This window comes from Tachypleus tridentatus, chromosome 1, assembly GCF_004210375.1.
Source record: "Tachypleus tridentatus isolate NWPU-2018 chromosome 1, ASM421037v1, whole genome shotgun sequence".
Taxonomy (NCBI): domain Eukaryota; kingdom Metazoa; phylum Arthropoda; class Merostomata; order Xiphosura; family Limulidae; genus Tachypleus; species Tachypleus tridentatus.
In genome coordinates this window covers 139997756-140012274 of record NC_134825.1, presented here as the reverse complement: position 1 = coordinate 140012274, position 14519 = coordinate 139997756, and the positions used below count along the sequence as shown (strand labels likewise).

At 35.0% G+C, this 14519-nt stretch overlaps 1 protein-coding gene across 2 annotated transcripts in view; it reads left to right on the top strand.

Annotated features, from left to right (window-relative positions):
• Positions 1-615: 615 nt before the first annotated feature.
• Positions 616-14519, top strand: part of LOC143225600 (uncharacterized) — a 57939-nt gene continuing 44035 nt past the window's right edge. The window contains exons 1-2 of one of the 2 annotated variants that reach the window (XM_076455342.1): positions 931-1068; positions 1338-1447. Coding sequence is in view for 1 of the 2 variants with exons in the window: in XM_076455332.1 (XP_076311447.1) it covers positions 853-1068 (216 nt within the window). In the remaining variant the exon portion in view is untranslated. Of the gene's footprint in view, positions 1069-1337; positions 1448-14519 lie in introns of both variants that reach the window. The other variant, XM_076455332.1, reaches the window with a different exon arrangement.

Here is a 14519-nt window from a genome sequence, read left to right as displayed (position 1 = left end):
TAATCGATTCACCTACCTGAACTTATATTAAAATTTATCTTCTGAACTTTTGTTCGTTTGTTTAGAAATTAGCAGTTTGATCTGCACAACTTATCAAGCAGACTACTTAATTAATGGAAACTAAAAAGTTATGATTATTATTTTATAAATATACATTTATTTCAAGGTATTAGGAGATAGTCTGGTAAAATATGAATCGAAGGGGCCATCGCTTGCGTTTAGTTGGTACAAAAATGGGCTTTACCATATAGGATTGTTAGTTTGCTTTGTTAGTGATCATAAAACAAGAACAAGCAAAGAGTTAATAATTGTTGCTAATGGCTAACTGCATTTCTGATAATCTATCAATTCAAAATTAGGGATGGCTATTCGCAGATTACTCTTTGTATAATTTTACACGAAAAGTCTGAAGTAAATAAGGATTTCTATATATTTACTCACTATTAACTACCTCAGCATTTCATAATTAAAAAACAATAGACTGCGCTCAAGTGACCTTGACTGAACGTGACTTAATTTTATATCTCTTTCGTTTAATACATTCTATTTGCATATACATAAAATTATATTAAAATTTACGATAATATATTTTAATATTTAACTTACGTTTTATGTTAAAAGATGGCAATACGCTCACTGCGAAATCGCAAAGTTTCGAAACGCGTAAAATGAAAATGTATTTTTAAATTTATGTTCGTTGTAAAGATTTCTTTGATTGATGTTTTATGTTATTATTAGTAGTGTACTTTTCTACGAATAGTAAAGTTGACCTGACAATCTTAGCGTTGGTAGAGTTATCAGATATTTAGTTTGACCTTAAATTGGTACTGTTATAAAAGTTGTTCTTTGAAAATGTCGGATAGAATTCACAACTATGTTCGGAACGTAAGTCGTATCGAAGTAGATCCTGTGCGTACACGACTGAAGAATGTTTTAAGAAAATTTCGTAAAGATGAACTTGCAATAGTTGTAGCAACTTCAAACATTTTCCACATGGCTGAAGTGGACATTAGTCGTCCCCCTATTGACAAAGAGACCTTAATTGGAGGACTTTTATCCGCACTCAAAGTAAGGATTGGAAATTTGCAGTTAATATACGATTACGAGCTAATGCTATTTGTATTACTGCTGAGGTTATAATTAGATACTAATAATAATTAAAAGAGATTAGTAAAACATTTGCAGTTAAATTAGTATTTTATTTTTATTATAACATTGTTTCTTTACTGTTAAATACAGTCTTTCTAAAGTAATACAATCAAAATAATTTAATAGCAAATCCTCAAATCTATAACTTACCTCATTCAGAACACCTGTAACATTTTGTTTTTCTGTAGAAAAAGAATTTTGAGAGATCTTAACTTGGCCATATATGACAACCTTTCCATCCCAAGTATCATCCTAGTAGCTTTCCTCTAAAAACTTTCCAACAGATTTCTTTTCTAAGGTAAGGATTAAGAAATGAAAAAAATTCTCCAAATGAGACTTAACCAAGGATGAATACTATGAAATTATAACTTGTGGAATCTTATGTTCAGTATTTCTATGAAAACAATTCAAAACCCACTGCTTGGATAGCATAAGAAGCTGACCAACAAAAACACCAAGATCTGTTGTTTTTTTTTAAAGCATTGTTAAAATTATCCCCATCAAAATTCTACTTACATTTTAAATTAAGATAACCCACATATATTAGTTTGGTTACTACCCCTTCCAAAAAATAAAAACCTTATGCAGCTAAGAATTAGGTTTTGTTATATGTGTTTGTTAAATATAATATATAATGACATTATTTTTGCCTATGTGAATAGTTAATGAGAATCCCTAATTTGAGGTAGTTGACTGAATTTTTTAGTAACATAGCACTTACTGATTAAGCTGAAGAAACTTGGATTACTGGGTAGTTGTAATAATTGGAAACACTAATTCAAATTAGTTGATTATTTTTTCAACATTAATAAATTTGTGATTTTGATTACTTTATAGTTGGAAAAATAGAAAGAAGCAATAATCAAACAATTTTATTATTTCTATGGCATTAATGGATTTAATTTTGATTTAATCAGTGACATTAATTGATGTAATTAGTGCTCAAAGTTAATCAATTTATTATCAAGCTCTTCTTGTTAAGACAACTGTTTGCTTTCTTTCCTTCAGCCATTTTTTGATCCAATGGGAAACTTATCCCTTGACCCAAGAGAGAATTTTTTTAAACCATTTATTTAGTACCTTGTCATATGCCCTCTGAAAATCCAGATATACAAAATCCAAACCTTTACCTACATCAACATAAGCAGTATCTCTTCAAAGAATGTTGAAATATTAGTAAGACAAAATTTTACCATGTGGAAACACTGTTTACTGTCCAAAAATCTAACAATGCCTTTTGAAAGCATCTTTTACCATACTTTCTTGTAAGACTAATGGACCTATAATTAGTGGTAAATTATCTAGTTTTCCAAGCTAGTTTAAACTAGGAGTATAAATGTAAGTTTAAACCTGCTGTAAATAATTTTGATGACAGTCAGAATGACTAAAGATAACCTGATTATTGGTGTAGACTCCTTGAAACACACCCCAGCATGTTTAAAATAGCTTGATTCATTGGTGTAGACTCCTTGAAACATGCCAAAGCCCAGTAGGTTTCCTGCATGATGACACAAGCAATGTTTCAACCATTAAAACCTCGATATAATTCTCTAGGTTTTATTAACAAGTTAACAGACCTTTTGAGTTTACTGCCCTTGTAGTTCATTCATCTATTGTAATAGACTAAAACAGTTGTTACTACCAATATCAAAGAAAAAATGAATTTTCCAAAACACATCTACCATCTGCTGAAACTTATAGGTATTACTCAACTGCTATGGTTTTAGTATTTGCCCATCTAAGCATAGGTCTGATTGTTTGTTTTCTTACTTGCTTTACTTTTTTTATATCCCACTCAGTTTCCATTGGCAACATACTTTCCACCTATGTCAATAAGTCTTCTATCTTGGCACTATATATACACAAGAATCTCATTCAGATAATTTTATCACTTTTTCAAACACATCATCTAGACATGGATGTTCCCACATAATTGCTGCAAGAATTAGTATATGTTTGTGATCTTCATGTTGCCTAGAGGCTTTCAACATAAATTATATTTAATAATAAGAAAAATTATAGCATGACATTTTCAGGCATGAATTGACAGGTTATTTTTTCCAGCTTTGAGGAGGCTAATGAGGGTAGTCACTCTCAGTTGAGGCTGTCCATGATCTTATTCATGGTAAGATAGAGACGTGTGTGTGTGTGTGTGTGTATATATATAATATGTATGTATGTATATGTCTCCAGGAGTTTCTGAGGCTACTTATGTTGACAGTCCAGGACAGTTTGAAAATAATTTGGACTTTTTCTGTGGTGCCTTTGTTTACTCGATTGGTTTCTCATAAGGCCAGTTTGGATCAGCCATTTTGTGTTTCACTTCTTCAGTTGGGTTTGTCAAGTTTTGAAGCTTTTTCCAGTTGCCTTTGAATCTACTCCTGTCTTGAAGGCTAAAAGGTCTGAAGGTGAATGTTCAGTTTTCCTCCTCCATCTGATATTGCTATGAGGTTTGCTGCTCATTTCCATGACAAGATAGCTATGCATTGCCCTGTACATTTGTCTGAATATAATGTTTTGACTTACCACTGCCAGGAGGATGTACATTTAGTTTCTCAAAGACTTTATCCTCATTTGTATATGTAGGGTTCCAGATTGAACCCTTTGATCACTTTGAACAAATTGCAAATTTATAGGATTCATTTGACCCTCACTACTCTTCTGAGTTATTTATCTTCCCTCCAAATTTTGTTAGTGTATTATCAGCATTTTTCACATCAGCTTGAGGATGAATTGGGTCTTTTGCTGACTTCTACTGTGATATGTTTGCAGCTTCTGCTCATTCTTTGGTATCCTGGCTTGTATGTTGATGGGATATATTGTGTAGTTGTCTTGCTAGAGGGAGCTCATCTGTCTGCTTTGTTGGCATCCCAGAGGCATTAATATCGCAAATTGATGTAACCCATTTGCATTTTTCTTGTTGTTTTTGGACTCTATAGTCTTTCTTTGACTTCTGCTGGGAGCCAAGGCACAACTAATCATCATGTATCCTGATTCTGGTTTCTGTTTCTTGATCTATTGGTGCTTAGGTTTGATCCTATCCCTTCCTTTTAGGCTCCTCTGCTTGGATAGACTGTTGCCAGTGGCATTGGTGTCTACTCTATGAGGGTGGAGTCTGTGGGAACAGGTTGACATTTTCTGTATACCTGGAATTTCACCACCATAAATCAATGGGTCGTTTAGATTCTGATCTCAAGGTTGATCATTTAGTTTACTTATCTTCCTCCATTATCCTCCCATCCATGGGCCCCTCAGTGGCACAGTTGCATGTGCAGGCTTACAATGCTAGAAACCAGGTTTTGACACCTGTGGTGGGCAGAACACAGATACCCCATTGTGTAACCTTGTGCTTAATTATAAACAAGCAGTAAGTGTGGATCATTATTTCAAAGCAATCGGAGTTATTGGTAAAGGAAGTGATACAGATATACCACCCATTTTCTGGCATCCTTGGTCCCAGAGCCTTGTGAGATTATCCCTTTTGTTGGACCAATAGAGGTCATGTAACAATAATTCAACAATACACCTCTGACTCACTAATTATACCCCTCCTGTGTGTCTAAATTATCAGTAGTTAAACAAATATTAAATGTAAATTAAATACTCCTTATTCTGGACTTTCATTTCAGGCAAAAGAACTTTTGTGAGTCACATCTTATTGAATATGTCACACTTCTACATATTTAGCTGCCTGATTGAATTGTGTACTGGAAGACATTGTGTGGGTTGGTATGTTTTCTTTTCCCAATACCTTTATCGCATTATTTACACAATGTGGCAGTTTTCAACTACCCCATGTGACTGTTTTGACATCTGCTAGATTATAAGGAGAGGTTATTAATTTTTATTCTCTTCTTCTTATTCCTCTACTTTCTAGGGTCTCTTGTGTTTTCTTTTTTCTTCATTGTATTCCATGCTGTGATGATGTTACCCAAATAGATGTGTGTTTATTAATACAGTAGCAATCAATTTATACTAACTACCAGTTGTAACAGACTCTGTAGAAATGAGGTGTTCCATAAGACTAGCTGGGAGCTTACCAAATGGTATGACCATATGTTACTGAACCACCACTTACAAACTATCATGAGTAAAGCTAAAGGGGATTCTGCTTATTCTTGCCAATCCTTGGATTGAATAAACTGGGTTGGTTTACTTTTCAAAATTGAGGGAACTCAATCCACCTATTGTACTGTTTCCAGGTCAATGTTCCTCAAAACTTCCCAATGATACTTACCCCCATGATTTTTCAAGTGAAGCTAGGGAGTCCTTAACATATCCAGTTTCCAGTCACTGGGGTGGTGGATAGAGGCTTTTACTCCAGAGTGTTTGAATGATTTCTTCCACTCTTGGAAAAGTGTGAAGTTGGGGTCCCTCCTACCTGGATCCAGGACATATTTTTTCACCCAATGAGGGAGCTTACTCATAATACCAGTTCAGATCTGGTGCTATTAGGTTAAGGTGTGCACAGCCCTTCTTTTTTATCTGTATCAGTTTAATGTATTGTTCATGGAAGGAAGTCTGCTGTTTTCTCATAATTCCAAATGTGGAGTGGTCCCATCTCGTGTTTTTGGTGAGCATGGTGTTTCATATTCTTTTCAAAATTCTAGTGGCAAGAAGAAAGCTTGCCTGCTTGGTTGAGAAATGAGAATTAATGCTCATAATTCCAGACAATTGAGTTCTGTTCCCTTGTTTCAGTAAGGCACACACAATCCTGTCATTCTGAATCCAGTTTGTTGCCTTTTGGACCTTTTTAGATGGAAGAGAAAAATTGTCTGCTTCATTGTTGCTTACTTTGTCATCATGATTTAGGTGGTTTGGAACATATCACTGTACAGCTACAGGTTGGGATTTGATAAGTTATATATCAATATTATATTGTAGCCCATTTGCTCTAGTCACCAACATGAAATATAGCAACCAACACCCCTTATTTCAAACCCCGAGTTGTGGAACCTCAACAGTCTTGTTGGTACTGGCCTATAGTAATAATAACAACTCTTATACAATTTCCATCCTTGATACAGGAACCCACTAAACTAAGAGCTGATGTTAAAGTCTGGGGTGTCAGTCTCAAAAAGTGATAAAAATATCTGAATGAGGTGCTTATACGTAGTATTAGAGCAGATGGTACATTGACATAGATGGAGAGCATATTATTTAGGGCAGTTGAGTGGAGTATAAAAGACTAGAAGAGAACTATTGTGGGGTAAAAAAGGCTAGAAAGACTGTTGAAATTAGAGTTTGGTAGGCATAGACCTCTGAAGTTGATCAGCTACTCCAAAGAACTCTTCCAACAAAAAAATAACACAATTGAAGTTTTTTTTTTTTTTTTTTCTCCATCCAGAATATCCAGAACAGAAATAAAGATACAGAGAAAATGCAGCAAATATGCTAGCATCTCTTCTGCAGGAGCACTGGCTGTACTGTAATCTTCTTACAATTGCCATTTAAGATATACAAAAGCACTTACACAAGCTTCAAGAAGAATTTGTTAAATTTGAACAAATCAGAAAACAGGCAAAATGACTCTTTTTCATAAAAACATTGCTAACTTTATTTCAAGTAGTGGGATACTCTTTGATATATTCTATGAAGATTCACATAAGAAAAGGTATCTTTCATGGTGTCAAGATTGAGTGGAAATTTCCATAAGATGAGCGAAGTGAGAGAAACTTGGTCATGACTATGTATATAAAGATTGGTCAAAGACAATGGATAGATGTAACCAAGAATTGTGTGCTCTTGGCTAGATGAGAAAGTCCAAACATGGTGAACAATACATGTTCAGAGTGACCACTTTTGATAGTAAAGGATACTGGTGACAAGCCTTACAAAGCATCAAATGAAGCAGAGAGTGATCCACCTAGAAGGAAATAGAGAAGATTTTTCCACAAATCTGAAGTTTTAAATGATCCAATACCCAGCAGGTTTAAGCATGTATGCTGTTCTATAGAAAAGATCAGGCTGGAATTTTATGAAACATTTACAAGTTTAAAAGCTGTTTTCACATGTCTTAAAACCAAGTAGATGCTGCTCTATTTGAAACAGGTAACAGATGTTTGGAAGTCATTGGGAAATATGATAATTAGGAAGATGGAAACTTTTCTTGAAAAGACGTGTCAGAGATGTAGGAAAGAGCATTGAAGTCATGCCACTGTACCAAATCATGAAAGAAATAATATTCTCAAATCATAAAGCAGCAGTCACATATTCAGATGATTGATAAAAGAAACTGGGAGCTGGTTCATTTACAGTGAATCATTTTTCATGGAAATTACAGGCCCCTTCCAGTAATGAATATAGCTTCAGAAAGCAAAATCAACCTTGCTCAACTGAAGTTAACAACTGTTTATGTTCTCTTAGCAACAACTGCTGTTGAAACAAAAGCACTGGCATAACTGATCAGACAGCACACTACTTTAGTGTGGAAGCTAAAACTGCAAAGCATCTAGGCTCAGAGAAAATGCCTGATCATTTTTGTAATATCCATCCAGAGTATGAATGAGCCAATCAACATAAGATATATTCAAACATTCTTGTTAATGCAACAACCAGTGCAAGAAGTGTCACTGAGCAATCACTTTACTGCATTACAAGATTGATAAACCATGACTTTTTTATCACGGGTACTAAAACAAGGCAAATAAATTTGACATGTACATTTTGCCAAAGAAGAACAGATCTGCAAGTCTAAAGGATGAACGCTTTAATCATTTATCTCTCACGTGCTCTATTTTCCTGTATCACTGTGATGATGTTGCAACATATATTGGAAAGGTTAAACAAACCAGTTAGAATACATTATTTGATGCTTTCTAGGTTTGGATTTTTTTTTTAAAGTGATGTTTGTTTGCCCCCTTCTTGGAATATACCTTGTAGAACCATTCTTATCACTTGCTACATCTGTTGCAACTACATACTAAATACTCATCCTAGCCTTCAAACATCTCTACAATGAATTGATGGAAAATGAATCATATAAGCTCCTGAATGTGAAGGAATCTACTTTTGTTTGTTAAAGTGAATAGGTTTCAGCATTCAAAGTATAAGGATGGGGATATGTGAGGCTATTGAAAAAGTTGCTCAGTAATACTAGCCACAAGTTATAAAACTATCCAGACTTGTGCTTTCAGCATTAGCAAAAACATTCCAGAAACAGAAGAGATATATTCAGATTTGGCAAATCTGATAAGAGTTCACAATATGCTCTGTCCAAAATACAGTGAAAAATTTGACAAAGCACCCATTCATAATTTTGATTCAGAGGTGTGTAGGATTTTTCAGGTTTGAATTGTAATGAAGACGGACAAAGCATCTAGTTTTAACTACAGATAATTTAACACAGATTAATGCCAAGGCAAGGGACATAATAGAAAAGACTGATGAAGGATCATACAGTAGTATTGAAAGCCTACCAGAAAAGGCAGTTAATATTTGAATTATATGTGCAATTGAATTCTAAGCAAGAGGAACTTAAGAAGAAGGGACTTGAAAGCAAAAAAATATCCAACCATGCCCTGGACATGAAATAGAATAAGGATTTGGAAAGTCCGAAAGCTGAAAACTTAGGAGGCTGTACTTAGAAGTATTGTATCTAAAGGACACCTCTCTATCTACTAAAAATCAGTGATAGCTTTTTACTGATGAAGCATCATAAGAAGATCCTTTAAAGTTGCATCCAGACAACATATATTCTGAGGTCACAGTATAGGACCTAAACTGAGTAATTGATGTCATTGGGCATCCCGAATTATGTTCTGTAATTATTATAATTAAAATATCATAGAAGAAATATGACAATAACTGAAGTTAGTTTTATGTATATTATTTATGTCAAAGCAGTAAGCTGTATTTGATAACATTTTTGGAGCATTGAGTTCAATTAATCCAGACTGCATTGAAAAACTTTTGTGAATGATATAAACAATGTAATGATATTTTAGATTTAAAACACAAGTATTTTTGTATGCAACTAAATTTATTTCTCCTGCAGCTTTTTGGATAAATTTCATGTTTGTAGAAATCATGTTCAGTGAAATCCACATCTAAATATGCCAGTAATGAATGGTTTTGGTTCATTTTTGCTTATGTTAATTTTTAGAAGAACTGTACATAGAGGGTTATACTTTGAAACATTTAAAAGTATTTTCCATAATATTTATTGATTTTTCATATTGTGGAGGGGGTAGAACATTAAGTTGGTATTAACATGACCCCTTTTAATAGCAGATGTTGAACAATAATAGAAAGCCACTGTTCAGACAATGATATTATTAATAATAGCTTCATTGTTAACTCAGTTATGACTGGCTCATAATGTATGACTTGAACAACCATCATTAACTGTGGCCTTGCTTCAAGTGACACTGTTAAGCCTTCTTTATAAGCAGTAGTTCTACTTTTTTCCTTTAGCAGAACACTCATATCGGGTATGTCTCCAATAGGCTCATTATTTTAAACTGTTCTGTACTGTTGAGCTACATTTTCATGAGAATCTTCTGTCTCTTTGCCATTAGCCAGAATAGAGGGGTTTACAGTATAAAGCTTGGAACACATCTGCATGTACAAGTGTTACATCTGTTTCTGAATTCACAAAAAAAAACAACTAACAAGTTGATTAATAAGTTACGTGATCTATTCTCAGTAATTGACTATTACCTTGTTTTCTTGCAGACTTTTAATTTTCTCCACTTAATATTCTCTCTTAATTCTTGACTGATAGCTTAAGAAGTCTTATGTTGTACTTTTGGGTTTTTACAAGCTCAGTATGGACAGATTTGTGTTGCGTTAAGTTTCATGAAAAAGCAAGTTAGTGTCTTCAAGTGATCTGTCTTCAGCTCAACCACGTACTCATTTCATTTTTACTTAGCAGTTAATGTTAATGCAGTGTTGCTCTCTTTTTTTGATTTTTTTAAAAATTTGTGTACTGACCCTGATAGTTTTAAAATGGGTTAAAACTTTTACATTTGTTTTTCTACCACAGTGCCAAAGCTCCATAAATAATAATTTTAAACAATCCAAGAGTATTTCAGTGCTGAACTGTCTAAACCAAACATTAATCTTGTGAACAGTTTGTCAAATTCTCCAGTCTACAGCTGCCACTTTGCTGCTACTACATTGCTATTACAGTTATTAGGTAGTGGTTCAGTGAAGCCAGAATCAACATTGTTGAACAATCGCATTTAGTTTCTGAAATACTGGTAGTTTGTCACACTGTAAAGTATATGATGTGTTTCACATAGAAATCAACTTGTGGATGACCTGCATCAGTTTTTTAAATTAGTAAGGATTTTAAGTCAGATATTTGCCAGTATCCTTGTAATGCCAGATTATTGCCAGTATCTTAAATCTTCCTTCAATATTGATTTTAAAATGACTTCTTATGTAGCTTTTAGGGATTTAGATTTGCAGACCTTGTTTTTACCACTCAAGGCCTCATTACACATTCTGGAGGCCGTACGTCTTTTTTTTTTTTTTTTTCACACCATCCTTCAGAGTATGGAGTTAATTTTCAGTCTCACGATAAGAGTTCTTTCTTTCCTAATTCGATGAGGATAATCTTATCTTTATTATCCTGAATATATCAGCTTCTTTTGGACTTCATTGGTATAATTTTTCTAGCTCCTTTTTATATATTTTATACCAGTCTTCCGTTTCCCAAGAACTTTGTTTCTTTTTAGGCACATATAATTCTGACTTTTGTAATTCTATATGTTTCATCTTCTTAGGACTCTCAATATTTTTGAGATATTGCATTAGTATTACAGTCTTTGTATTATCATTTTTTTAACCTCTGGTTGCTTGTACCTTATGTGTTTTTTCCCTATAGATTTGTTTTTCTAACTGCTGGCAGCTTTTTTTTTTTTTTTTATATATACCAATCTTTGTGCTGTTGTTGTTACCTCATGCTAATTTCTTGTGGTTGTCTTTACTTATGATGGGTTAACAGTTTTAAACCTCCTGTTACAAATGTGCTTCTCTCTGATAGTTTTATTTTCCATTGCTGAAAGCACTTATGATGCAATGCTTATATTTCTGTTAGGTTTACCACACATTCACACTAATTTTTTATATATGGGTTTATCAGTCCTAGAGTGAAACCTGTCTATTCAAGTTTTTACTCACATGTTCACGTTTTTGGAATGATTTATTTTGGATCATAAATATGTTCTTATATTATAGTTTTACTCTTCTGTTGTGATGATTTCTTGATTTTCAGTTGTCTTAAGTCACCTGGGTTTGACAGATTGTTAATGATCATTTCTGTGAAAACAAAGGTTTGAATCCATATACGAACATTGGCATCCGTTTTTCAAGTGCTTCAGTTCAAATACAGATTTCATTTTTTAAGTGTTAAATGTGTCCACGAATGTTTCATGTTAGATTATAACATAAACAATATTGTTGGGCTACTGTATACTGTCAATAAATAACCACTGTGAATAAGAGTTGTAATAAGTTTAAGTGACCACACCATTTTTCCAGGTATTTGGGATTCAACTGTCTCTTGTTGCAGATTATTTTTTTGTTTCTAATCATCTGAGAGGATTTATGATCTAGTGTGCTTAACTGCTGAGGATAACTGTATGACAATTTATTTGTTTAGAATTAAGTACAAAACTGCACTTTCGGCTATTTGTGCTTTGTTCACCATGGCTATCAAAACATGCTTTCTAGCAATGTGAGTCTGCAGACATACTGCTGTGCCACTAGTGGACTGTATGACAGTATGTCTTCCATCAGTGATATGAAATGAATTGTATAAGAGTTATATCATCTGAGGCTTATTTGTACACACAACTGGCAATGAGAAACAGGTCTCTGACTATGAGTCAAAAAACTAACTAGAAACTGTTTGTTAATTCTATTATTTTATATGTAAAGCTAGAAAATGGTGAAAGTATATGATAGATGTAAGTTTCTGTACATTTAATAATATTTTAATCTAAAATGTTAGTGATAAGTAACTTTGTCTGGCTCATTACTTTTTCTACTCCAATATATAGTGTGTGTTTTGAAATTCGCTAAGTTTACATTTTTAATTTCATTTTTCATGAAAATCCAATGAAAATTACTCCTCAGTGTGGATTCCTGTAGATGGTGAGGTGACCTCCCAGGGAAGGTTCTGTTCTTTTAGTTTACCTCCTCTGGGATCTAAACACTCACCCACGTGTTTGCCGTGCATGGCGACCAGTGAAGGGGAGGAGATGATCCTGGTGGTTGAGGGGTCCAACTCTAACACACCATTTTGGCCTTGAATTTCTGTAGATGGGTGGCCTTGGGGTATCCCCCCTTGGGCCAATCAGCTAGTCCACTTGGGCTATGGTCAATCAAGTACCAGTGTTAGAAGTTCTCAACAGGTGTTGTGGACATTGTATCTGATGCTGTTGTATGGGTATAGTGCTCACGAAATCCTGGCGTTGTTGCAGTATCCTTGTTTGGCATTGTAGTGCATCTCCTCATAGGGCTCCATGGAGGGTGGGGTCAGTGGGCACCAAAATTTCCCCTTTTTTTATTATCAATCCTCCAAATAAAAATTTCAATAAAATAATTAAAAAACAGTCCACAGGTAAATGACCCTGTCTTGAAGTTTCTGAGCAGCAATCTTTAACATCTGTACCACCTGTTGTATCTTATTTTCTTATCCTACATTCTGTTTCGGACAAACCTTTAGGGCAAATGTTTTTTTTTTTTTTTATTCAGATGGGACTGGACGGATTAACTAGCTGTCCAAAGTCAGTAAAGAGGCTTTGATCTGGTGCCATATTGGTGAAAACATCCACATCTCAACACAGTGAACTCCTCTTGAATTCAAAGACATTTGGGGTTATGGCTACTGAGATTACACCCCATGCTACCTTTAATTTATCATGAGTTATTGTTGAGAGGGATTTGAAAAACATCCCAGAGTCAGAGATTCTTGCTGGTCTCTCCAATCAAGGAGTTTCTGCAATGAGGCGTATCTCCACTCGGAAAGATGGAATTATGATGCCAACCAATATCCTCATTCTGACATTTTACATCACCATGTCTACCTGCCATTACCAAGGCAGGTTATCTTAATTGCAGTATACTGCCGTACATTCCAAACCCTCTTCGATGTTTCCAATGTCGGAGGTTCGGCCACTCAAAGACATCATGTCGTGGTTCCCTGACATGTGCTCGTTGTGGTGGCAAGGAGCAATATGCTTATGAGTGTGAAACGGACCCTCATTGCTTCAATTGCAATTGCTCCCACCTGTTCTACTTTTGTTCTTTCCCTAAATGGCTGGAAGAAGAAGAGGTGCAGTGTCTGAAAACAATTCGTAACATTACTTATCCTGAGGCTCAAATTGCTGTCCACTATCTCATCTCTGACATATGCTGCTGCACTTCATTTCACAACTACAGTGGGAGGGCAGACAGATCTCTCTGTACCTTCAAAAGAATCGTTCTCAAAACAAATGAAAAGCCTTTTGACGTCCATGGTTAAAGTTAATGAATTAACTTCAACACCCATCTTTGTCCCTTACATACATTCTAACAAACCCCAAGATTCACATTTTTTGGTTCTGGGTACAGGAGTTTTCTTGGATATATCTTTTTCTCCTACTCCAAGATGCAAAACAATCATTTGTTTGTGTCCTCAGTTACTGGAATCCCCTTCCAACAGCAAAGACCTGCTCAGTTGACCCAGGGCAGGATCCATGGAGGTCAGTAGACCTCCCTCAAATAAAGACAGTAAAGAAAAAAAGACATGGTCGAAAACAGAAGGGTTCTCCACCCAACGTACCTGCACATAAGTAATAATGTCCACCTTGATACAATGGAACTGTCTAGGTTAATGTTCTAGTCTGGATGACATCACAACACTGATTGCTTCCTACCATCCTGTATGTTTTTCCTTACAGGAAACGTTTCTGAAACCTGTCGATACAGTTGCTTTTCTGCAGTTTTCTTTGTACAGAAATGAAGGCTGTGTGATGGACAAGTGCATGGAGGGGTGGCACTGTTGGTTGATCAGCATATGCCCACCCTGTCTTTGCCACTTGACACACCCTTGGAGACTCTAGCCATCCGTGTTTCCTTGGGCCATACCATCACTGTTTGTTCTCTCTGCCTGTTGCCTGGAGCAACCTATGATCAATCAAGCCTTGATGTTCTTATTGAACAATTGCCATCTCCCTTTTTAATCCTGGGGGACTTTTTAATGGACATCATCCCCTCTGGGGAAGTGCTGATATTGATAGAAGGGGTCACTCTGTAGAGTGTATACTCTCTAACCATAACCTTTCTCTTTTCAATACTGGTTCTACTTATTTTCATGCACCTAGTCTGTCCTTTACTGCTATTTATCTCAATTTGCTCCCCTTCACTATACTACACAT